General features: G+C 40.3%; 2 protein-coding genes across 5 annotated transcripts in view; one reads left to right on the top strand and one right to left on the bottom strand.

Annotated features, from left to right (window-relative positions):
- Positions 1–1,158: 1,158 nt before the first annotated feature.
- lipf (lipase, gastric) lies at positions 1,159–22,584 on the bottom strand. The gene is made up of 10 exons (XM_042083517.1): positions 22,507–22,584; positions 21,505–21,625; positions 18,472–18,589; positions 13,198–13,396; positions 12,727–12,836; positions 11,914–12,050; positions 11,223–11,369; positions 6,596–6,667; positions 3,009–3,077; positions 1,159–1,982 (listed from the first exon to the last, which is right to left on the bottom strand). Exons 2-10 carry the CDS (start codon positions 21,613–21,615, stop codon positions 1,749–1,751), a joined length of 1,197 nt encoding a protein of 398 aa, XP_041939451.1. The 5' UTR covers positions 21,616–21,625; positions 22,507–22,584; the 3' UTR covers positions 1,159–1,748.
- A 329-nt stretch (positions 22,585–22,913) lies between these two features.
- rnls (renalase, FAD-dependent amine oxidase) overlaps positions 22,914–25,201 on the top strand; it is a 57,840-nt gene continuing 55,552 nt past the window's right edge. Inside the window, exons 1-3 of one of the 4 annotated variants that reach the window (XM_042083519.1) lie at positions 22,914–23,422; positions 24,034–24,139; positions 24,505–24,650. In XM_042083519.1, coding sequence (XP_041939453.1) covers positions 23,260–23,422; positions 24,034–24,139; positions 24,505–24,650 — 415 coding nt within the window. In that variant the 5' untranslated portion in view covers positions 22,914–23,259. The remainder of the gene's footprint in view (positions 23,423–24,033; positions 24,140–24,504; positions 24,651–25,201) is intronic. The other 3 variants (XM_042083521.1, XM_042083520.1, XM_042083522.1) reach the window with 3 other exon arrangements.

Below are 25,201 nucleotides of genomic sequence, written 5' to 3'. Positions count from 1 at the left end.
TCAGCTGTCACCACAACTCAGACGAAAGGACATAACACTTACAGTTCCCAATGCACATTCACCAGTTTCAGGATATGATGGCTCAGATATGTCCAGTGGTGGATGAAGTACACAAATCCTGTACTTGAGTGAAAGTAGAGATACACATGGTCAAATGTTACTCCAGTAAAAGTAAAAGTCCTCCTTTTACATTTCCACTTGAGTGGAAGTACAAAAGTACTTGCCTTCAAATGTACTTAAGTATCAAAAGTAAATGTCCTGAAATGTATTATGACTAATAAAGTTGCATTTACTATTGTTGAAATGATTCGGCACAGACATAGGCATTCATTGAGCCTTTCTCCTCCATTCAAGGATAAAAATGAGCTAATAATTGTTGTATGTAAATAATGTAGAAAGAACTAAAAACAAACTAATGTGATATCTTATCTTAGATACTTCAAAGTAACCACATTTTTCTTTGTTGAATGAATTACACTTTCGGATCAAATCAAGATGTTCCCTTTTGTGTTTGATAGTGTCAGATTGTCTATCATTGTCTATCATTTGCTCGATGGCGTCAAGAGGCTAGTTATGGTAACATCAATATTGTGAAAAGGGGTAAACAAGGTACAGTAAATGGTGGTTATGACAATAACATAGGTTAGGCAACACCATTATTTAAAGCCTAGCTCACTTAATAGAAAATATGTAAGTACACATGTATTTGGACAGTCTTTTTTCCAAAAGGAACTTCAGTTGTAGGCTACTTCAGCTGTCACAAAATGTAGTGGAGTAAAAAGTAAGATATTTGGCCTCAAAATGTACTGGAGTAAAAGTAAAAAGTTTAACAAAATTGAAATACTCAAGTAAAGTACAGATACATGAAAAAGCGACTTAAGTACAGTAATTGAGTAAATGTACTCAAGTAATGTCCACCACTGGATATGTCCTCGATAAACAAACAGCAGCTCAACTTGTAGGCAATACCACCTGGACAGACATCATTCAACATGAGCCATGTTTGGGAAGCAGGTAAACTCTCACTCATAGTCTTCATAAAAAATCTCCCTGGCTTAATGAACTTCCTATATTCCTCTTCATCAAGAAATGCTCCAACATTGAGGTAAATAAAACTCCAAAAATGAGGTAAAATAGAAAGTATAAAAACGAGTCAGGTTACACACTACTATTTAACGACACTCAAAGTCCCTCAGTATAGCAACCAATGACCTTGACAGTGGATCTAACAAAAAAATAATGAGGCATGAAAGCAGAGGTGTGAAAGTCCAGCTTTAGAAAGTAAAAGTCATATTGGTTTCCACTAATTATCTTATATCAGTGGTTCTCAAACTTTTTCTGTCCACCCGGCAAAATGTTTTTTTTTCGCGTTTTGGTTCTATGTTACATTTCCCGTCTCGATCTGCTGGATCAGATGTTATTTGAATTCATATGTCGGTCTGTTTATGACTCCTATGTTTGTGTGTGGCTATTTGTTTTGAATCTATGATCTTCCTTGTCAAAAAAGAAAGGCATTATTAAAATTAGAAAAAAAAAACTAATTTCCTCACGCCCCACCTGCCATGTCTCTATTCCCCACCAGTGGGGCCCGTCCAACACTTCCCGCAACACTGGCTGACGAGTTGTGCCAATTAGAATCAGCTGGTTTAGTGAGTGGCTGGAGCCAATGTGTGGTAGGACTTCTACTTTCTAAAGCCAAACTTTTACACCTCTGCATGAAATAGAGTAGGGCGCCACACTTTGGGTCTTCACAGACTCTGTCTCATGAGTTTGATCATGTCGCCATACATCTCCTGCGGCGCATCCAAGCCCCAGATAAAGTCCAGGTGCTCCCAGTGCGGGATGTCGCGGTGGAACACCAGGTTGGGGATCTGCGTGAGGAGCACACTGATGTCCTTGGGGTCGGCAAGGGTGTCATGGCCACCAGACCAGAGGGCTGTAGGTACCTTCATGTCCTGGATGTTGTAGAGAGGTGGGGTGGTCTGCAGAAACAGGCAAGAGACAGAATATGCATTTGAATGCATTTCATGAAAGCCTAGCCAAGGGCGAAACATGTTGGCAATTTTAACACGATTTATTATGATTACGCCTATTTATTAAAGCTTTTTTTAAACTTTTTTTGAAGAGTGCCTTGGACAATCCATCTTTAATCATATATTTTTTTCTACCAAAGAGCACCTTCAAGCTACCAGAGGAATTACACCGCAGCCCTCCTAACTCCTTCCAATGCATTTTGAATCATTGTAGATTTCCTTGCTCAATTCCCTTTCTACACCCTTTATTTACCATGGTATTTGCCATATAGTTTCTGAAAAGACAGGCCTAAAAGCTTTTGTTGGCAGACTAACTGTGAACTGTTTGCTGTTGACTTAACTATGGCTGGCATGAAATGATCTAGTAGTCTTTCACAAGGCGTGCTGTTTCAATTGAGAATGTTATGAACCTACTGAAATAGGCTCAGTAACACTTTGGTTGGATAGTTCAAATATCCAACCAAAGAGATCAAATATCCAACAATAGAGATCAAATTCAGTATGTGGAATTGTGATTGAACAATTAACTGGACCCTTAATCCTTACTAACCCTTATCAAATTCCAACCACTAACATTGACTCGAGTGGCTTATTGCTTTTCTAAAACTGTTACTAAATACCTGGCAAAGTTTCATAAAGTAAAGGCACAGCAACTAGAAATATAACAAGTTATTCCTAGATAATCATTCTTCTGGCAAGAAAAATATTTCCTCTATCTGAATGGTTGCCAAGCAACGTCGAGACGCAACTACTTTAACTTTTGTATTAAGTTATGGTAGCGCAGTAATATAGAACGAAATGCGGTCAAGGTGTATGTTTATGCTGCATTTTACAACGGCATCGAACGTGATTCAGCCAGTCACAATCAAGGACCGGAACTATCAGTTTTAGAATGAGTATTAGTATGTGGACGGCCAATCTAAGTACAGTGTGGTGGCCTCTGATAACAGGGTGTGATGGCTGAAATGGGCTTACCTGGTTATAATGTTCCATGTTTCCTTTTCTGCCATAGTCGTAAGCCATCAGCTTCCCATGTTTCACAGCCTATGGACATGAATCAGAGGTTTGACCTTTTTATACACACGTCAACGCAAACACACACACACACACACACACACACACACACACACACACACACACACACACACATACTTTCTACCATTACCTCCAAGCATTCAATGGTTTACATTAACAACTTATAAACCATATAATGTGTCATGCACAGAGCTCTGTTAAACAAGCTTTTGTGAACACAGTATGGTGTAAGACTTGAGTATACAAGAACAGCAGCATAATAATTGTATGTGTATATGGTGTGCAGTGGTGGATGAAGTACACAAATCCTGTACTTGAGTGAAAGTAGAGATACACATGGTCAAATGTTACTCCAGTAAAAGTAAAAGTCCTCCTTTTACATTTCCACTTGAGTGGAAGTACAAAAGTACTTGCCTTCAAATGTACTTAAGTATCAAAAGTAAATGTCCTGAAATGTATTATGACTAATAAAGTTGCATTTACTATTGTTGAAATGATTCGGCACAGACATAGGCATTCATTGAGCCTTTCTCCTCCATTCAAGGACAAAATGAGCTAATAATTGTTGTATGTAGAAAGAACTAAAAACAAACTAATGTGATATCTTATCTTAGATACTTCAAAGTAACCACATTTTTCTTTGTTGAATGAATTACACTTTCGGATCAAATCAAGATGTTCCCTTTTGTGTTTGATAGTGTCAGATTGTCTATCATTGTCTATCATTTGCTCGATGGCGTCAAGAGGCTAGTTATGGTAACATCAATATTGTGAAAAGGGGTAAACAAGGTACAGTAAATGGTGGTTATGACAATAACATAGGTTAGGCAACACCATTATTTAAAGCCTAGCTCACTTAATAGAAAATAGACTTTTTACTGATGGTGTGCTATGATACACCATACATATATATACAGGCCACCACCTGGATTTAACTAAGCAAATAGGTAAGAGCCTCCCTGTGGGGGCAGTGGTGTGATCTAGGGGTTGCTGCAGTTGGTCAGATCTAGGTTCAGCAACGTTATGTTCCCAAAGAATGAGGTCAGCTGACTATCTGAATATACTGAATGACCAGGTTATTCCATCAATGGATTTTTTAATTCCCTGATGGCACGGGCATATTCCAAGATGGCAATGCCAGGATTCATCAGCTCAAATTGTGAAAGAGTGGTTCAGGGAGCATGAGACATCATTTTCACACATGGATTGCACACCACAGAGTCCAGACCTTAACCCAATTGAGAATCTTTGGGATGTGCTGGAGAAATATGGGCAGAAGTCCGAATCTCCTGTCATCAATACAAGATCTTGGCGAAAAATGAATGTAACTCTGGATGGAAATAAATGTTGTGACATTGCAGGAGCTTGTGGAAACGATGCCACAGTGAATGCGTGTCGTAATCAAAGCTAAAAGCGGTCCAACGAAATATCAGTGTGTGTGACCTTTTTTTGGCCAGGCAGTGTATACAGTACTGTATGTTGCTGTTCTTGTGTATACTCAGGCCTTACACCACACTACAGTGATGGCCAAAAGTGTTGGCACCCATGCTATTGCTATTAGCTGGTTTGATTTGCATTGAGCTCAATGAGCATCAAACCAGCTAATAGGCTAACTGAAATAACACCATGCCGATCTCTAGGTATGGTGAAGGGTATGTGATGATGTGGGGCTATTTTAATTCCAAAGGCCAAGGTAACTTTATCAGGATGCACAGTATTCTGGATCCATGAAATAACTGGCCTTTAAAAATAAAAATCTGCCTGTCTCTATGGGAATTTAACATAGGGGTGGCAATACTTATGACCCCTGTATTTTAAGGAAGAACATTTACCGGTATTTATTTATGATACATTATTCATTCACTAAGAAAATTGGTGTCTTTAAAGGTTAGATATTTTCTAATTTTTCACTTAAGGCATTAAGATCAATTTCTAAAAGATGATTTTATATTCCTCTTTTCAGTCAACTTTAGCATGGGTGCCAACACTTTTGGCCATCACTGTAGATAGATAGATAGATAGATAGATAGATAGATAGATAGATATAGATAGATAGATAGATAGATAGATAGATAGATAGATAGATACTTTATTGATATTGAACATACACACATACATTCACTAACAGCAGAAAAAGTAATTAAAAGTATATAATATAAAAAACACAACTAAGCAATAAGGACTGTAGAAGATAAAGAATATACTAAATATACTAAAATACAAAAAGAGCATGGTGCTTCCCTGATTGAAAAAGACACCTACACAACTATTATTTATAAACTAGTCTGTCGCTCTGGTGTGTGAGTTGCCGGTGGGGCTCTGGCAGTAAACACTGCGCTAGCCGTTGGCAGGATAATGACTCCCTTATCTTGTCACAGATTGGAAACGGAAGGTATTCATTTGGCAAATCATTCAGTGAAAAGCAAACACGGTGTATGACACATCTCTGTCAAATAAGGGAAAAAAGGCATAAATAAAGTTGACAGAGTTTTCAGAGGGGTGTTCAGAGGGGTGTCAAGGGTGATGTGCTCTGGGTTTAACCTCAAACGGACCAAACAGTCTCAAGTGAATGAGGAATGGGAAGGTATGAAAAAAAGATCAAAGCGATCAGACGGGGCATGCCTGCTGAGAAGACTGGGGAACAGTGAAGGGTGGGTGGTGGGGTGTGTTTGTGTGAGAGAGAGATAATATGTGTGAGTGTCTACCCTTGTGACAGCACACAGTCTATGTTGATGTCTTCACTTTTGTGCAAAGTGTTGGGATGTGTGTGTGTGTGTGTGTGTGTGTGTGTGTGTGTGTGTGTGTGTGTGTGTGTGACTGCCACAGTGTTTATGCTCACACATGCAATCTTGTTGTGTACAGCAGTTCTGTCAATAAAGGAAGTGTGTTGTGCTGTCGAGAGTCTCAGCACTGTGATTGTACAGTACACGCTGGTGTTCAGTCTCAAGACCTGGTGGAGTAGATCGGTACGTCACTGACTCTTATAAACACCCCAGGGGTGTCTAACAGCACTGCTAAAAATATGGCATGGCTGTTACATACAACAGCAAGCATTTCCTTGAGACGCTGGAGCGGTTTCAAGATTTACATGGCTCATGAAATGGACGTCATGGAATACAAGAATCCAGCAGAAGAGGGACCTAAATGCTCTGTGACTAGATCAATAATGCCAGCACCAAAGTATTACCATTCAGGTGGATGAAATTAACTCAGAAAGGCACATGGTTAACTGACAGAATAGTCTTACATTCTTTAAAAAAATGCCATGATGTCACAATGTGCCATGAAACTTACAGCCGAGTTACACCGGATGTACAACTGAACCATTCTGTTTGTGGAGAATTTTTTTTCACATGCACCGTTACCATGTCTGGTGTGGCCCGTTCCATTGATTACAGCGGAAACTGATTGTTGCAGCATACTGTACATTCCGTGAACGGAACGCCTACATGATGTGCCCACTGTAGCTTCCTAGTTACTTACTTTGCTTACTGATCTCTAGCAGTTAAAGTTCTGTCTGTGCTTACCTGGGCCCAGTGGACCATGTTTTGCACTGAGGTTCCAGCAGGGCAGTGAGTTGTGTACACTGGCGTCCTTGTCTGAAGAAACGAAAATAAATAAATTACTTGGATAAATCATTCAAAAGTGATGATAAAAGTAGGCTACTGATGGTCTTAATGAAGTGTTTTGAGACTGGAGTTCATCATTTATCTTTAACCCAGACAGCATAATGATGGATGATAAAACAGCCTTTATTCATCATGTTTAGCTTATTGATCCAATATTGATCATTTGTCTAAATTTATTCTGACCACACTTATCTTTATACACTTCACATTCACATTTCAGGATTAATATCTGACTCACTGACAGAGGTATCTACAGCACCCTCTAGGCTACATTGATCTGGTAAAGTTATTAGTTAAACTAGAATTCATTTGTCCTGTAGGATATTTGTCTTCTGCATTTTAAAGACAAGAAAAAAGAGGTATAAAAATCATCTAATAAACATGCTTCCCCTAAAAGTTGGATTTTTTCCTCATTATTAAAAAAAATCATTGTGAAACTAAGATTCATTCCAAAAATATATCTATTTTTACTCATCTTTACCAGTGGCGCCAATAAATGTGGAGAGTGCTGTCTGGCACATTTAGCTTTAGGTTATCAGAGAAACAGGTTAGACTTGTGCAGTCGCTACAAGCCAAGGCTTTGAACTGGTTCATAGAACGAAAACGAAAACCAGAAACTTTTGATGTTTTTCCTAGGAACAGAAATTAAACCAGAAACTTTATTTTTATATGTTCCGGAACAGACATGTTTATCTAAAATAAAGGTAACCGGTTAATACCATTATCTTTTTCGTTCTTTGACAAGATTTCTGTGCAATATGACTTGGTGAGGTTCACTTCCGGTCGTTCACTCATCGGGAGAAATGTAATAGAGAAGCTTGCCGCCAGCTGTACAGGCAGAATTTTTTTTTATTTCCCTCTGGGGCCTGACAAGGTTTTAGGCATTTGTTTATAAGTTTAATATTCACAATGGCAGCTATGTACACACCATTGTGGTTTTGTATTGTCTGATGACATAAAGAGACAAAAATGCACTGATTGAGCCCTGACCAGGTTTGGCCAATTGATGTTCACAATGGCAGCTGTATAAAGATAAGTATTCACCAGCCAAATATTCACCAGCCAAAGAAGCTGTGGAAAATACTGAAAGACATTGGTGCTGGAAAATAGTAACAGTTGTAACACCGGGATTGATATTGACAATGCAATTTGCTTTGACAAAAAGGTTATATCGAATTATTTGAATAAGTTTTTCACTACAGTTGCTGCCAGCCTGGCTTCACATCTACCAAGAGGATCCGGGAATTTTGGGGCAACATTTCTGAGGTTAATTTATAAAGATGTATCACCTGACTCGTTTGATCTATGCTCAGTATCAAATGAAAAGATAGGCGAGATGTTGGCGTCACTATCCACCAAGAAGGCCACTGGCATGGATCAAATTCCTGCCAGATTCATTAAGGACAGTGCTAATGTTAAATGGGGCGCCATTGCACACATAATTAATCTGTCTATACAACTTGGTAAGGTTCCAACTGAAATGAAATGGGCCAGGGTTCTCCCTCTATTCAAGAAAAATAGTAGGACAGATGTTAAAAAATACAGACCAGTGTCAATCCTACCAACTTTGTTTAAAATTTTGGAAAGAGTGGTCTTTGATCAGATGGAGAAGTACTTAACCCAGAACAACTTGCTATATGACCTCCAATCTGGTTTTAGATCTGCATACTCCACTGACACATGCCTCACTCACCTATGTGACTACATCAGACAAGAAAGTGAAAAAGGAAATTATACTGGCATGGTTTTATTAGATTTACAGAAAGCGTTTGACACTGTGGACCATTCAATTCTTTTATCTAAGTTGCAATGCATGGGTTTTGGCCAGGCATCATTACTGTGATTTAAATCATACCTATCAAATAGAAATCAAATCTGTGATTATGATGGGGTATTGTCAGAACCATTGCAAATATCTTGTGGGGTGCCCCAAGGTTCAATTTTAGGTCCTTTGTTATTTCTTATTTATGTAAATGATATGCCAGCAGCTGTTAAATGTAAAGTAATTCTCTATGCTGATGACTCCTCACTACTCGTATCTGGTAGAAACATCTCTCAGATTCAACACACAATGTTGAATTACTGATGAGTTGAGTAATGTAAGACAGTGGCTGCTAGACAATAGACTGTCATTACATGTGGGGAAATCAGAATGTATTTTATTTGGTACCAAACATAAGATAAAAAAGGCACCTGAGTTAAAAGTCAGATGTAATGGTAATGAAATACAAACAAAGTCAACAGTTACATATTTAGGTTTAACACTGGACCAGACTTTGACCGGTCATTCAGTTGCGGAGAAGCTATTAAATAAAAGTGCTTCCAAATTAAAATTTTTGTACCGTAACACAAGGCAATTAGATTTTAAAGTTAAAAAACTGCTTGTGTCGGTGCTTGTGCAGTGCCATTTTGACTATGCCTGTTCAGCATGGTACAGTGGCCTGACAGTAAAAATTTAAAATAAAATGCAGGTTATGCAGAACAACATGATCCATTTTTATATTAGGTAAACCACCTAGGTATCATGTCATTTCTAATGATTTTAAGACTGTGGACTTTCTGCCTGTGAAACTAAGGGTTGAACAGCTAAAATTGAATCATATGTTTAACATTATCAATGGGGTAGCCCCTAAGTATTTGGGATCCCAAATTATAAAGGTGCATACTCAACATACCCATGAAACAAGAGCAAGTGTTCGCTCCTGTAAGGTACCATCTGCAAAGAGCGCGGCACGTAGCTCTTTCTTTTATACAGGGATTATGCTATGGAATAGCCTTCCATTTAATATTAAAATGGCAGAAACAAAAAGGGTTTTTAAACAAAGGGTTAGAGTTTTTCTGTGGAATAAAGTAGAGAATTAGGTGACTTAGGAATGTGATTTTATATGTGTATATGTGATATCTGTTGCATGTGTTTGTATGTCTTGTCCTCTTCCATCAGGGACCATGTTGGAAATGTTGGTTTTTATGCTTTTACATGTAATCCTTTGGATACCCCCTTTGTCTTCCTATATCCATAGGACATAGACAACATATCAAATGTTGAAAAGGAAAATTTGGACTATTTCATGGAAATATATGTTCATTTTGAATTTAATGCCAGCAACATGTTTCAAAAAAAGTTGGGACGGGAGCATGTTTACCACTGTTCTGCTTCACCTCTTCATTTAACAAAATTCTGTAAATGTTTATGAATTGAGGAGACCATTTGCTACAGTTTTGAGAATGAAATTTTGTCCCATTAATCCCAAATAGGATTTCAGTTGCTCAACAGTATCAGTGTTTTGCCAAATGTGCAAGGTGCCCATGCTGTAGGCACTAATGCTCCTCCACACCATCATAGATGTTGGGTTTCGAACTGAGCACTAAAACAAGTTGGATAGGTTGGATACTTGGATAGGCCCTCTCCTCTTTAGCCCAGATGAGTCCATGATTTCCAAAAAGAAATGCAAACTTTGATTGGTCTAACCACAGGACCTTTTTCCAAGTTACCTCAGTCCATTTTAAACAAGCTCAGGCCCAGGTAAGAGGGTGGTATTTTCTGTATCATGTCTCAATACAATTTTAGCTGTTACAATGTTGGCTGCAGTTTTTGAATTGATATTAAACAGTGCACATAGACAATGGTTATCAGAGGTTTTCCTGAGCCCATACAATGACAGGTCTGTTAACAAGTCTGGTATTGATGCAGTGCCATCTGAGGTCCAAAAGACCATGACGATCCAATGTGTTTTTCAGCTCTTTCCCTTGTTTGCAAAGATTTCTCTGAATGTTTTAATAATATTATGTCCTGTAGATGATTAACTCCCCAAATACTTCACAATTTCATGTTAAGAAGCATTAAAATGACATTGTTTCATCATTTGTGCACATAAGTTTACACAGAGTGATAAATACCCCTACAGCTTTACTTCTAAGAGTCCCTGCCTCTCTGGGATGCTCTTTTTTCATACCCAATCGTGTTGCCACTTACCCTAATTAGTTGTGAAACATTCTTCCTTTTGTTTTCTTTATCATTACACACTTTTCCAGGATTTTATTACCCCGTCCCAACTTTTTTTGAAACATGTTGCTGGTATCAAATTCAAAATTAGCATATATTTTCCAGAAAATAGTCAAATTTGTCATTTTCAACATTTGATATGTTGTCTGTGTCCTTTTTGCAACTAAATATGAGTTTAAGAGATTTGCAGATTATTACATTCTGTTTTTATTCACATTTTACACAATGTCCCAACTTTTTCTGTTTTGGGGTTGTATTTGTATGTCCCACAGCTGACATGGAACGTTATTAACCGGTTCGGGAACTTTATGTTTTTGTTCTAATCGGTTCAGGAACGTCAATTTTTAGGGTTAAACTGAAAACGGGAAACGTTAAAATACTGTTTCTGTTCGGAACGGACCAATTAGGAAATAATTCTGGTTCAAAGCCCTGCTACAAGCACATGCCCACAAGTGTGAAGTGATGACCAAAACTATTCTGTTCTCACACAGCTTAACTGGGAAACTGGACTCTGTTCCATACCATGTTGAGATTATTTTCATCGAAGCCACAGAGCAGGAAGAAGATGTTTCCACACAGAATGTTGAGCGGCTCTTTTGAGCAAAACTTGGTCGCAAAGAACTTGATGAGATCGTTCTGCGGGAAGAAGTTCTTGTCGCCAAAGATATCCTGCAAACATTCCAAGCACAGCATTGACATAAATCAGTACCGTTCTCCTACGGTCATGACTAAACACCACATCAGTAAAATGAAACATAATTAACACTAAATGAAATTGGCCTCAACATTTGTGAACTAAGTACACCAATGTAACTCCTCTCAAAGCAAGAATCCAGAGACAACACTGCAGTCTAGGCAATGTTAGCAGAGATCCCCTATCGGAACACAACATACCAAGCAATGACCACCACTCAGCATATTCCGCTCTGACCTTGCACAACTCCTAGGACTTCACAGGCCACAGGGCTGATATGACTGCTTTCAAATATATACACTTGTAGCTTCAGACAGAGTGGAGAGCACAATCAGACAAACAGCAGTTCACACACACACACACACACACACACACACACACACACACACACACACACACACACATATGCAGAGAGAGAAAGGGACAGAGAGAGAAAGAGGAAGAGAGAGAACGAGGGATAGGGAAAGAGAGAGAGAGAGGGGGGAGCAGAGACACAGATGAAGTGCTGCTGCCACTCACCCAGATGAGGAACTCAGGGAGGATGGACAACTTGGTCATGGGGCTCTCAGTGAACGACACGGTGGCCACAGGTGCCAGGGCAAAGAACATCTTGATCTTACTGGCCAGCTCAGGCATGGTGGAGAACGCAATGAAGGCTTAGAGAGAGGAAAACAATGACAACCACTGATTGAAATTCAGCAGCAAATGTTCTCTTTTTATCTTGATTCAGTTCCTTCCTATTTATGAATATGATTCATACAACATCTACCCACACACAGTATCTAAAATGCAGATCTAATCTTTACAAATATTATTATTTGATATTAAGATAAAATATTATGGCTCATAAGCACAACAATAATGGGGATGGGGGAGGGGGGGTAAATATGATCAGGGAGAGGGCATGCAGGCTCCAGACAATCAGAGAGAGATGATTAGATGGGGAGACATCAGAGAAGAGGAACTCAAGACTCAATCACTGGGATGATAGTCTGCGGTAAAGGCAGATAAGAGAGCATTACGTGATCCCACTGAAATCCGCCGCAACTCAAAGCAAGTAGAGACTCAGTGATTCTCAAATGAGATGAGTTTTGCAAAGGAGAAGCTGCGTCTGGTTTAGAACAGTAATCGATTGTTCTATTCTAGATTCTGGATTGAAGAGTCTAGATTATATTCTAGATCGTCTTGGTAAAATACTGTTCAAAGATGACTCTTGAATTTAAAATCTAATATTTGGCAATATTTCCATTTCCAGTTAGTGGCAGTTAATGGCAGTTAGTGGCAGTTAATGGCAGTTAGTGGCAGTTAGTGGCAGTTAATGGCAGTGCTTACCGATGGTTGTTCCCTGAGAGTGACCGACATAGAAGATCTGCTCCTGGCCAGTGGCCTTGGTGATGTAGTTGATGACTGCAGGAAGGTCTTTTTTGGCCATTTCATCATAGCTACACAAGCACAAATAAACAACAGAAAGAGATTATTTAATTTTGGTGTTTCCATGTCAAATTAATTGTCTTTATGGATGACTCTCACTGGAATATCCAATATCAGGGGGCTGTTAATAACAATTATCCAACTATAATTACCATGACAACTACCTATAAGTTTCCTATAAGTTTCCGAAACAAGTCTATTTGGAATCTTGACATTTGTTGACACATAAAGACACACACATGTGTGTTTGAATGTGAATGTGTGTGTGTGTGTGTGTGTGTGTGTGTGTGTGTGTGTGTATGTGTGTGTGTGTGTATCATGTATGTCTCTATGGTAAGTGGTAAGTGTATACTGTGAGCTGTATAGCTGTACCTGAATGCCCAGAACTTATCCTGGTCAGGGGTGAGACTAACATGCTTCATTGACCAGGTGTTGCCTCGGCTGTTCCCCATCCACACGTCGAAGCCGGCCTCTGCCAACGTGAACCCCAGGCTGGTGTTGGGCAAGTTGGTCACCCAGTTACTTCCCGCGGCAAGCAGCCCGTGCTGCAGGAACACCACCGGTCTGGGATCTGCGAGAAACCATAGGACACACGTCGGACACATCAGAGGAAATCTCAAAGAAGTCAAAGGAGATGTACTGTATAGCACTCGCCGGAGGAATCAGGATTCAAAGGAAATCAAAGACAAATATCAGAGATGATGTGTGGCTGAGTGGTTGAAAATGCTGCAAACGGTAATTTGAACTCTGTGGGCTACCGTAGTTTATTTTTAGTTTATTTATTTAAAAGGGACAGTGTATACTAATTAACATTGCTCACTTAAATAAAGCCATGTAACTGTCCCAGGTTTAGATACAGTACAAGCTAGTTTTCATCTGCAGTCCCTGACAGGTTGACGTTAAAATATAAGAGGAAACCGAGATAACACAGACATAGTGATTTGCATGGGTGCCAATAGTCTAAATTGAAAGAAAATATTTTTGGATGATTACTCAGACCTGTTAGGGATCAACAGTGACCATTAGTTTTTATGCCCAGTGATCCTCTTTTAAATATATCCTGTCCTTGCATGCATAAGGACGAGCATGGTCATGAGTAACATTATAGCCACAATGCTAATCGCAGTTATCATCAGTTATAGTAAATCAGTTGTTTTTAATATATGGATGAATTCCGTGTGTGAAAGCGTTTTGTTCCGCCAGCCCTGGCAAACATGACTGTCTCTTGTGTCTATGTCAAGCGTTCACATGGACATTTCAGATGATGTAATGGCCACTTTGTAAGTGCAATGGCTTGTACTGGCCAACAGAGGGGGCACCTGCTTAACAAATCAGATGTGAAAGTTGGGGGTGTTCTGAGCGTGCTCATTGCTCTCCTTTTTCTTTTTTTAGGAGGGGAGAGGAGGGCTGGGGGTGCTATAACCCGTGTGAGTTAGAAACAGGAAGTGAGCCAAGGTTCAGCATAGCGTTAACACACTACTGTCTGACAAGACTTTTACTTTGTGTCAACCATTCTTGTGGTGTACACTCACACACGGACGCAAGCACACACATGCACACACACACACACAAACACATGTACTCACAACACACACACACACACACACACACGTACACACACACACACACACACACACACACACACACACACACACACACACACACACAGGCTAGCACACTCCAGACCTGATCTGAGGATGGCGCTGAGACTTGACATAACAATTCCATGCCTCCACTGGGAATTGTTGGACTGCTCATTGGATATGTAGTCATTTGAACATGAACATGTATTTTATTTTTCCTTTCTTCAGCTTGAATGTGATCTTTTCTGGAGGCGGCCTGACACTCTTTATGGTATCTAATGATTACTCAAAGAACTGGAACAGAAACTAGGAAAAAGGGAAGACAGGCTATTCAAAGTGAGAGTCTGTACACTGAAACCTGTGTGTGTGTGTGTGTGTGTGTGTGTGTGTGTGTGTGTGTGTGTGTGTGTGTGTATGTGTGTGGGTGCGTGTGTGTGTACGTGTGTGTGTGTGTGTTTGTGTGTGTGTGTGTGTGTGTGTGTGTACGTGTGTGTGTGTGTGTGTGTGTGTGTGTGTGTGTGTGTGTGTGTGTGTGTGGGCGGGTGTGTGTGTGTGTGTGTGTGTGTGTGTGTGTGTGTGTGTGTGTGTGGGCGTGTGTGTGTGTGTACGTGTGTGTGTGTGTACGTGTGTGTGTGTGTGTGTGTGGGTGGGCGGGTGTGTGTGTGTGTGTGTGTGTTTGTGTGCGTGTGTGTGTGTGTGTGTGTATGTGTGCGTGTCTGGGTGTCTTTGTGTATGTTTAGCACTCATCCTGAGAGACTGGTAGAAGTGGGATGAAGTGGGACAGTAAGAAATTAGATGCATCTCCAGCATATCAGCGAGCCTCCACACACACACACGCACACGAACACACACACACACATGCACACGGACACGCACAGACACAGGCACACGCGCACACACACACACACACACACACACACTGCCCTAACTAAATAAAGACACACAAACAGCACACACAAACACCACACAAATGTACGAAACAAACAGCTTGATGATTCTTGATTTATTCATCAAATATCAGAATACATTTACTGACCCTGCTAAACCCACACAAGCCTCTGGACACACATACTTTCTCTCTCTCTCTCTCTCTCTCTTTGATGATAAATCCCTTGTCTGACTGATGAAGCAGCATATTTAAAGACCCAATCTCCATAACAACCCGAGCAACATTACGCTCATAATTCTACAGTTTGCATAAACTCTGCAGGTCATTGGAAGTGCATGGTGCCGACCTGGGGAGAACCGCATTACCATAACTGAGAGAGATGCTGGCACGCACCACTGAGTCGGGCTAGCAGAACTGCCCTTCCCTAAAGCAACCGCAGAGCCAAAGGGGAAGCAAAAGTGGCTCCAATTCACACTAAGTATGATAAAATATTGAGGACTTAATGCCCCACTAATTAATGACAACAATGTGTTCTTTATGTTAGTAGGCATTTAGGTTTAGGGTTAGGGTAAGAAATATGTCATATTGATCACATGCATACAAGAGAAGTGGGCTACATAGTATTATTTATGACTTATGTAAGTAAGGTTAGGGTTAGGCCACGTAACATATATATTACGTATATTTGGCATATTGCACATAGTATTCTTTATTAACTATGTCAGTACACACTGTAATAAATCACAGTGTTCTCCTATTTAAATAGAATAACCCTTGGGAATCTTTGTGGAACACTTCTCTATGCCAGTAACCCCTTACCTCAATTCAATTCAATTGTATTTCTATAGCGCCAGAATAACTGAAAGTGTCTCAAGGCCCAAAGCTTAAGAGGCCTCAAGCAAGCTCTGAGGAGAGGAGGACAGTGAATAACTCCCTCCAGGCAAATGACAGTAGAAAAGCAGAAAGCCGCTCATCCTCATTAACTAAACATGAGAACTGAGAAAAGGGCTGTTGAAGTGAAGGATACTCATCCAGGGTGCTTGTGTTCTCTGAAGTGTTCTCAAAAGGCAACATACAGCTGTGATTCTTAAAACACTGAGTCATTGCTTCTGGGCTATTGACCTCAAATCACTTTTCAAAGTTCAGTTTATAACGTCAAACACCCCATACAGCTCACAGACTATTTTGTGTTTACATCTAAGCAAGGACTGCATCTAGATCTGAGGCAATACTGCATCTGTTGAGGACTAGGCTACTAGATTACAACACAACTTCCCTCAATCAGGATGAATATTCAGGTCTATCTGCCTTCATCGAGCACACTGATGTTAATAGCAGTGAAATGACAATACCATGAACCTGAACACAGCCATTATATGAACTTATAAACCACTATGTAGATCCCAATGCAGACTACAAAAACGGCATTAACCTCTGTCAGTATCTGCAACACAGAGCACATTTGCATTAACCATATACCTAATGAGCCTAATTATAATCAAACTACAAAGACGTAGCTGTATACAACACATCTTTTTTTAACTTGCATTAATCATAATTGCAACACTGACCTTTCCTTTAATGTCATCAAGAATCTCTATTCATAATCCCAATCAACCTTTAGAGATATTCTATGACAGATCTGTGAACCCAGTACGGCAAGTATGAAGTCACTTATGCCAGCTCATTACAGGCTAAGCTCCAGGTAACTTGGAACTTCCTGAACAGGGAGGTCCAGGAGAGGAGAAAGTTTGGATCATTCTGTATTTCTGAGATGGAATTTCTGAGACCAGGCCATGGTGGATTTGCGAGTTCTGAGTTCTAAATTCTGAGTTTGAAGTTCTGAATTATTTTTTTTTTTTTGGGGGGGGGGGGGGTGAAATGGTCAAGGAACTGTAGCACAACAGGATGGCCATCTTTCACCCAGTAAAATAATTTTAAAAAAAAAGAAAAAAAGAAACGAAAAGGTCATGCGTGGGATGCGGTGCGCACTCACCACAATGCCAAAAAAAGACGAAACAGAGGAAGGAAAGAAAGCAATTCAGAAAATAGAAGAGAGGAAGGGGGAGAAGGAAGAATGACTAATCAAGCCAGGCACGGGTTTTCATGTGCAACAGCAGTCATTTCTCTTGTGACCATCGCCATGACAACTTGCTGGTGAGAGAATGAGTTGGAGGTCATTCGAGGTCATTCCTCAAGTTGAGCTCTGCTCACGACGTGTGCTGCACGCCCAGTGAGGGTTCTCCATAACCCATGGGCTAGTTGTTATTGTGCTGTTCTTCAGTATCTGATACTAAATACTAGGCCCACATTTCTTTGTCAGGCAACTGTCAGGCACAAGTCATGAGCTAAGGTTACGTTGTAGTGTGCATCTTAGTAATGACATCACTAATTAATAAAATCACCTTGCCAAATTATTATTTATTTCATGCACAGCAGATTTTGCTCATTGCCAGTTGCCAGCAATTACGGCTCACTGTCTCACAAATTTTCACAAATACTGATTAAAGGAATAATCATCTACACTAAACTAACTTTAACATCTACATGCATTAAGGTAACATTCCTTAACAAATATCAGCTTTGATGTCTAAATCTGCCTCATTACTGTTTGTCCTGATTTTGATTACAACACAAAACATCAAAACTAACTAACTAACTACAAATAGCCTTTGAAAGAATTGGTCAACAAGAAACACACAAAGTATCAACACAGACAAAGTCAAATAAAGCATCTCTGTCAAACCATTCTCTACTCTGACTCTGCCTGTGCCTGAGAGTGCTGCTGGCTTGTCTGTGAACTGGCAGCACTACACAGAGACCAATATCCTGTTACATGGCCAGCAGATCCCTTTTTTTCCAGTGACAACCTTAACGCTAAGCTAACGGCTCAACCATTAACTATTCATGCTAATGAGGTCTTCAGATAGACAAATCCATACAGGCCCATTTATGTCAATCTGTTTTTTTTTGCTTCCAAGTCATACACACAGTAAGAGAGAGAGAGAGAGAGAGAGAGAGAGAGAGATAGAGAGAGAGAGAGAGAAAGAAACTAACTCAAGTATTTACACTCACATTCACACGTACACACAATTACACACACACAATCACACATACACACACACACACACACACACACACACACACACTCAGAACAGGCATGCATGAACATACCGTCCCCATTTTTGCTGTGGATGCCATGTGGGATCCTGTTGACGCTGAGGATGTAGCCGTCTTCCGTGACCACCTCATACTCCTCAGCAGGGTAGCCCCAGCGCCTGATGATCTCACTCTGAGAGAGGGAGAGAAAAGGGGGGGGAGAGAAAAGGGAGAGAGAGAGAGAATAGGAAGAGAGAGGGAGATTATAGAAAGAATAGAAAATAAGATTAAACTCTTTATTAGTTCACCTTATCATCAGTCATGATACAAAAGTAAGAACTTTAACACAAACACTTCAGGTCTGACTAAATTCCACCTGTCCAATGTCCATCATAATTGGTTATCACTTATTGATAGCGATTGATAACGGTTTCATTATTGAAGCTTCTAAAACTGAAGTTTCAGTGGTCCATTGGCGACACTGAGAGTTGAGAGAAAGTAAAACTCTGGGCTGTGTGTGTGTGTGTGTGTGTGTGCGTGTGTTGGGCGTGTATGTGTGTGTGTGTGTGTGTGTGTGTGTGTGTGTGTGTGTGTGTGTGTGTTTGTGTGTGTACTTGGTCCCCCACCTAAAATAACTCAAATTCATTAAATGCTGTACTGGTTGAAATTGCGTTTAGAAAAAGGAAGCTACACCTCGCCTTTCATCCTGCCGCTCAGCTATTAGTGGTGGAGCGTGCTGTTGAGAATACATTTATTTCAGCTGGAATTAACTCACACACACACACACACACACACACACACACACACACACACACACACACACACACACACATATTGCCTGCCCCTTACAGAAACACACACACACACACACACACACACACACACACACACACACACACACACAGACACACACACACACACACACACACACACACACACAGACAGCCTCCCCTTACACAAGCATAAACACACACACACACACACACACCACCAGCACCACCGCCATCACCGCCACATTCTGTACAATATAAATTCTAATCAGAAACTTCAAAGGGAAATGTGCAAGCTTGTTGGTTCCAGCGCTCCCATGCAATCTCTCCCATGCATAATTAAAGGCAGTTTGGCTCTGCCCCCTGGGCCGCCAGTCGGTACACTGCAGCGGATGCCACTTAAGGATAAATCCACTGCTGCCTCAACACACATTAGCAGTGAAGGGGATGAGAGGAGAGAGGGAGAGGAGAGAGGGAGAGAGAGACGGAGAGGGAGGGAGAGGGAAGGAGAGAGTGAAGAGAGGCAGACAGAGGGAGAGAGGGAGACAGTGGGGAAGAGAGAGAGATAGAGACTGAGAGAAAGAGAGACAGAGAGAGATCCAGGGGTGCAGGGTGCAGAAGGAGGAAGGGCTTCTCTCTCTCTCTCTCTCTCTCTCTCTCTCTGTCTCTCTCCTCCTTTTCACTGTCTGTATGAGCCAATGTGTCACATGCCAATGAGACATGAGAACAGCAACAAACACAGCTATGGTGACTGATCTCTGGTGGCTAATGGAAGCTGAGGGGATTACATGGTCATAGGTAGCCTGCTCTTTCACCTCAGTTAGCTTTTATATAAGCTGGCTGTTCGGAGTAAAAATTCAATGATGATATAATTTATATTAAACTACCTCCCTCATCAAATACTTTGACCTAATTACTGGGTGATTGAGTTAAGCTAACTTAAAAGCCATTTGTGTGCTTATCTTGGTGACGAAAATTCGTTTATCAACAACCCGTTATCAACAACCCGTCAAACCACTCAACAACCACTGAGGTTGGCTATCTTAAAAACAAAAATTTCAGGACACCCATTAACACGTCTCAAAACGTGTCTAATCATTGCAAATCCTACATGAGAGTAAGTGTTTAAAAAACAGGGCAATAAGGGCAATTCCTTTGCTTTAAATGACTACAATGCTATACAATAGCTAGACTGCTTTAATATCACGTGGCTTTATATTTACATTTACATTTATTTATTTAGCAGACACTTTTTATCCAAAACAACTTACATCTTGCTTAAATGCCAATCAAATACAATACATTTCTTAGTTAAGAAAAACACCATTACAATGATGGAATTAGGAGTTGGATTGAGGTGTAGGGCCCCAGGCACCAGGCTGTGAAGTACACAGACTCAGACACACCCCAAACATACTTCACCTCATGCTTCACACTATCCTTTTTGAGATGGCATGTATAACATCTGTACTAACATATGAAGTACACTGTATTAGACCCTTAATTAATGAATGCTTATGAGCATGTATGCACAATACACCTAAGAACAATTAAATCAGAAGGGCTGAGAGAGCAAGGCGGGGGGGGGGGGGGCAGAGACAGAGAGAGAGAGAGAGACTGACTAATATGAACATCTGAATCTGTATCTGCAAGGGGTTTCAATATATCAACTATACAAACTGTCAGTATTTCCATGTCTTTGACTTTTGTATCTCCTGCATGAGGGTTGAACTCTTACCTTTAACTGTGCCATGTGACCTAATGCTGTATGTAGGTGACATGAATACAACACACACACACACACACACACACACAGAGGGAAAGCGAGCAAGAAACAGGGACTCTCAGTGTCAGCATGAGTTGCATTGTATCCTGCCATGCAGGCAATGGGAGCAAAGTTCAGTGATTGCAACAGAGTATATATATATATATATATATATATATATATATACTCTGATATGAATATATCAATATACTCTGATATGAATATATATATATATACTCTGATATAAATATATATATATACTCTTTGATATGAATATATATATATCTTGCTGTATTATTCAGCTTCCCGTTTCCCTCCCTATCACATGAACTAGCAAACATGGGAAATGAAACTGCCTGCATCCGTTCCTATAGCTAAGGAACATTTTGTTTCCCTGACAAAAGTGGCCTCACGGCTATTCTACCGTTAAACTGACCCTTGTTATCTTTTTGTTAGTCGTTATGGGGTTTTTTTAGAGTGAAAACTACATATCTCTGATTTGCAAAGTATGACAAGTATGACAAGTGTTAAATGATGATGACAAAATTATCTTTAAAAAAAACAAATACTTACAATGTTCATGTTGACCTCTGGATCAATGCAGTTCCTGTCCTTGAATGCATGTGGCTTACTCTGAGATAGACCACAGAGGAGGAAACAAATACACAGTGCCAACCACTCCATCTTCTTCACCCTGTAAGAGACAGCAGGTACACAAGATTTCATGTCAAAACTCAAATCTCCTTTTATGTAGTTCACTGTAGGCTACCAGCATGTGCCAGCGGATGTTTTTCATGGCCATCTGCAAAGATGTTTTCACATAAAAGCTGTTTGTTCAGAAGTACCCATTTCTAAATGTCATCACTGTTCTGAAACATTATTTGGTGGAACATAGGCCTCTGAAGGATAAACAACACATGACTCTAATTTTGAACATTGTAAGTAGGTCATCAAAAAGATTTCTACTTTTCAATTATTATACAGCATTTTGTCTGGGGTGGGGGGGATTCCACGTGACCTGCATTCCAGTGTTCAATATGCCTGTATTTACATTACAAGGGTCACAGCTCTTGGATAAGTTAGCCTATATGAAACTGCGATAACCCTATAGGGCGTTTATCACAAACCACGTTGAGATATGTCCGTTTTTAGGGAACATCAGGGTTTCAAAAGTATTTTTAACAATTATCTAAGCACAGTAAATATGGTTATTGGCTAGATAGTAACGCATTCTCACTGTTCACTCAGGGAACATTAACAAATGTGTCATATCGTGTTAGTAAGCAGGCAAGCCATGTGCTAAAATGTTGCATGGCGAAATGTGTAGACGGCATACTTTAAGTACAGAGTGTTACAAATAGCAGGCTATCCAGAAAAACGGGACTGTTTGTCCCTGAAACTTTACATACAAACATACTGGTGTATCACACATTGTTGCATATGACTACACGCTTTACACAAACAAAGTGGAAGACATCAATAATGCACCAGGGTTATTTGGGTTCATTTGATTTTAGATAATTGCATTATACATTATCTTATGAGCAGAATAATTAATTCAATGTATACACTTACCCAACAGAACTGCTTGTGTGCTAGTACTTCCTAATTGCGAGCAAGTAGTCATGCGGTCGCCTACGTAAAACACGTAGCTATAACGTCAGAATCAGAATGATAATGAGATAGTGTTTACAGTTTGCTGCAAGAATGAAACAGGAGGCTGTGCTTTGGTCACCTTGATTGATCAAATAGCTCAGTGGCCCATGGCCAAAATGATGAATGTGTTCGTATGAACGTATTCTCTGCACTTTAAGAAGACCAAAGATTGTTGCTTGTTTTTTTTTTTTTTTTAATATGCCTAGTAGCCTAAGCTGTATATCATTGGCATTAGGCTACTTATAGGCTATGGGCTACTACATTAGCTGAATCGGGAAACATGATTAAGCAGTTTGACATCTAGTTAACATAAGTAGACTAACTTGTGGTTTGTCTCTGTCCAGGTTAGTCTGGCTGAACTAGTTAGGCTACAGCACCTGTTGCATACTAAATTTAAAATAAATTATTTTAATGATGTCTTCAAGTCCGGTGATGTAGGGTAGGCCAAACTGATCATTTTCATGGATATTTGATTATACTTCCATGCAAGTTCGCAGTCGACAATGAGTCGATGAGAAAGGACAGTTTTTGGTCGGCCAACTTAATGACTGCCTTTCATAACTCTTAAAGGGGCAAACGAGTACGAGAATTCAAACAGCTTGTGGAGGAGACGGTGTTGTAGTTTGATAACACCTTAGAAGTTTTACTCTGTATTCTTTGCGCATTGAAACAATGTCGCGTGTTCTGATCGTAGGGGCTGGCCTCACTGGCAGCGTGTGCGCTTGTCTGCTTCGGAGAGAATTGCCACAAAAAATAAAAATTGTCGTCTGGGATAAATCTCGTGGAGCAGGTCAGCAGGAAAGTGATGTTAGCTATCATATCGCATGTAGCCTGTGTAGGTAGCTATTAGCCCCTTCGCTTGCTTGCACTGCTTGCTGTTCCAACTGGAATAGCCAGAGACAACTAGCTGTATGAAATGAAATGGTGCTATTTGATTGTCTACCACACAGAGCCAACTGTTCGTGCGTTTTTCATGTGTTTTACAACGGGCGCTAACTAGCTAGCTGGTCAGTTAACTGCTGAGGCTCTGTGGTTGTTGCATGGCAGTTGTGACATTGCCAAGGTTTTGTATCTTGCAAGTCATCTTCCGATTAGTTTGGTATCCCCAAAGATTGTAAAGATTAAAGTATAGCCTATCTTAATGTTAGCTATATGTGCGTCTAGGGAGTAGTATGAGGCTTGTGCATGACGTGACACTTGTCATTTGAAACTTAGTAGCCAGTCAACTTTTGCTATGTCAGCACAGGACAAGGTGACACAGTGGCTATAATCTATTGTCAACTCCCAGACGAGGTGTCTCAAGCAGACACTGCCATGCGAGACAGAGGACATTTCAGCTGCGATGTAGTTTCAGATGTAGCTGTCTCCTGTTGTAAGAAATAGACTTGATAAGAAGTCCTGTCCTGTGCCACATCGCCACATTCACCAGTGTTCACGTTTTCGCAGGGGGTAGAATGGCAACGAGCAGAAGTCCCACAGATTCTGCCTGCACAGTGGACCTGGGTGCCCAGTACATTACCGCCACACCTCACTACGCACGGATTCACCAGAGGTAGCCCATTCATACTGGCTCAACCACATCCTCCCATACACATCCTCCCATAGTCTATCACATAGGCCTACTGTAGTTTGTGTTGTTTCCAGTAGCAATCTGTGTCTTTTTGTGTTTTATTTTCTGAAGGATTGTCAGGGTATAGCGATGGCCAGTGAATTATACCAGTTGTTAACTAGTTAATAACTTTCAGTGACACAAATGTACCATAGCAGTTAGCATGGTCAAATGGTTGAATGTCAAATGTGAAGCTATTGTTTGTTGCAGTTACTGAGTAAAGTTGTTGTTTGTATGTTTGTTTGTTTGTCTTAATTGTTTTTACAATAAACTCCTCAGAACTAACAGAGATTGTTTCTCCTTGGCAGTTTCTATGAAGAGCTTTTGGCCCACGGTATATTATGCCCTTTGGTCAGTTCGGTTGAGGGCATGATGTCCCGGGAGGAGGGCCTGACAAACTATGTGACGCCAAAGGGAGTCTCTTCCATAGTCAAACATTACCTCAAAGAATCAGGTAAGTAGTAGTGCTTTGTTTTAGGGTAAGCCGTCTTTTATTGATAGCATTTTTTGTGCCACTTGACAAAACTCTCCTTCTATCTCCTCTGACATACGGGCACATGGTTTGAGAAATATGCTGGTAGTTATTATCCTTTTCCTTCAGTAAGTGGAAGTTTCTCTCTGTTGGTTTCCTGTGTCATCTCATCTGCATGGTGTAGACAAGCACAGTCCTACCCAAGCCTCTGACTCACAACCTCTGACTCTGAAGTGGTCAGTCGACAGGGACCGAAGCCCATGGATGCTAATGTCTGTCGCTAGTTTGTCTCTTAAAGATGACACGGAATGGATGAAAGTAGTATTTGACCTTTTTCTCTGAGTTTTACATAGACGATATGCAACTTTCGTCTGTCAAAAAAACATGCTCAGATATTATTTCACAATCTCATTCAGGCTACAACTGTATAATTAGGCTAAGGAATAGAATGGCCCATTTTAACAGATATTTAACACCCCCTCATGCTTATCTGGCACCCACATGAATAATAAAGTGAGCTTTATTGTCTATAT

The sequence above is a fragment of the Alosa sapidissima genome, chromosome 24 (genome assembly GCF_018492685.1).
Source record: "Alosa sapidissima isolate fAloSap1 chromosome 24, fAloSap1.pri, whole genome shotgun sequence".
Taxonomy (NCBI): domain Eukaryota; kingdom Metazoa; phylum Chordata; class Actinopteri; order Clupeiformes; family Clupeidae; genus Alosa; species Alosa sapidissima.
The sequence above is the reverse complement of the archived record's forward strand: the minus strand, read 5'-3'. Positions and strand labels throughout refer to the sequence as shown.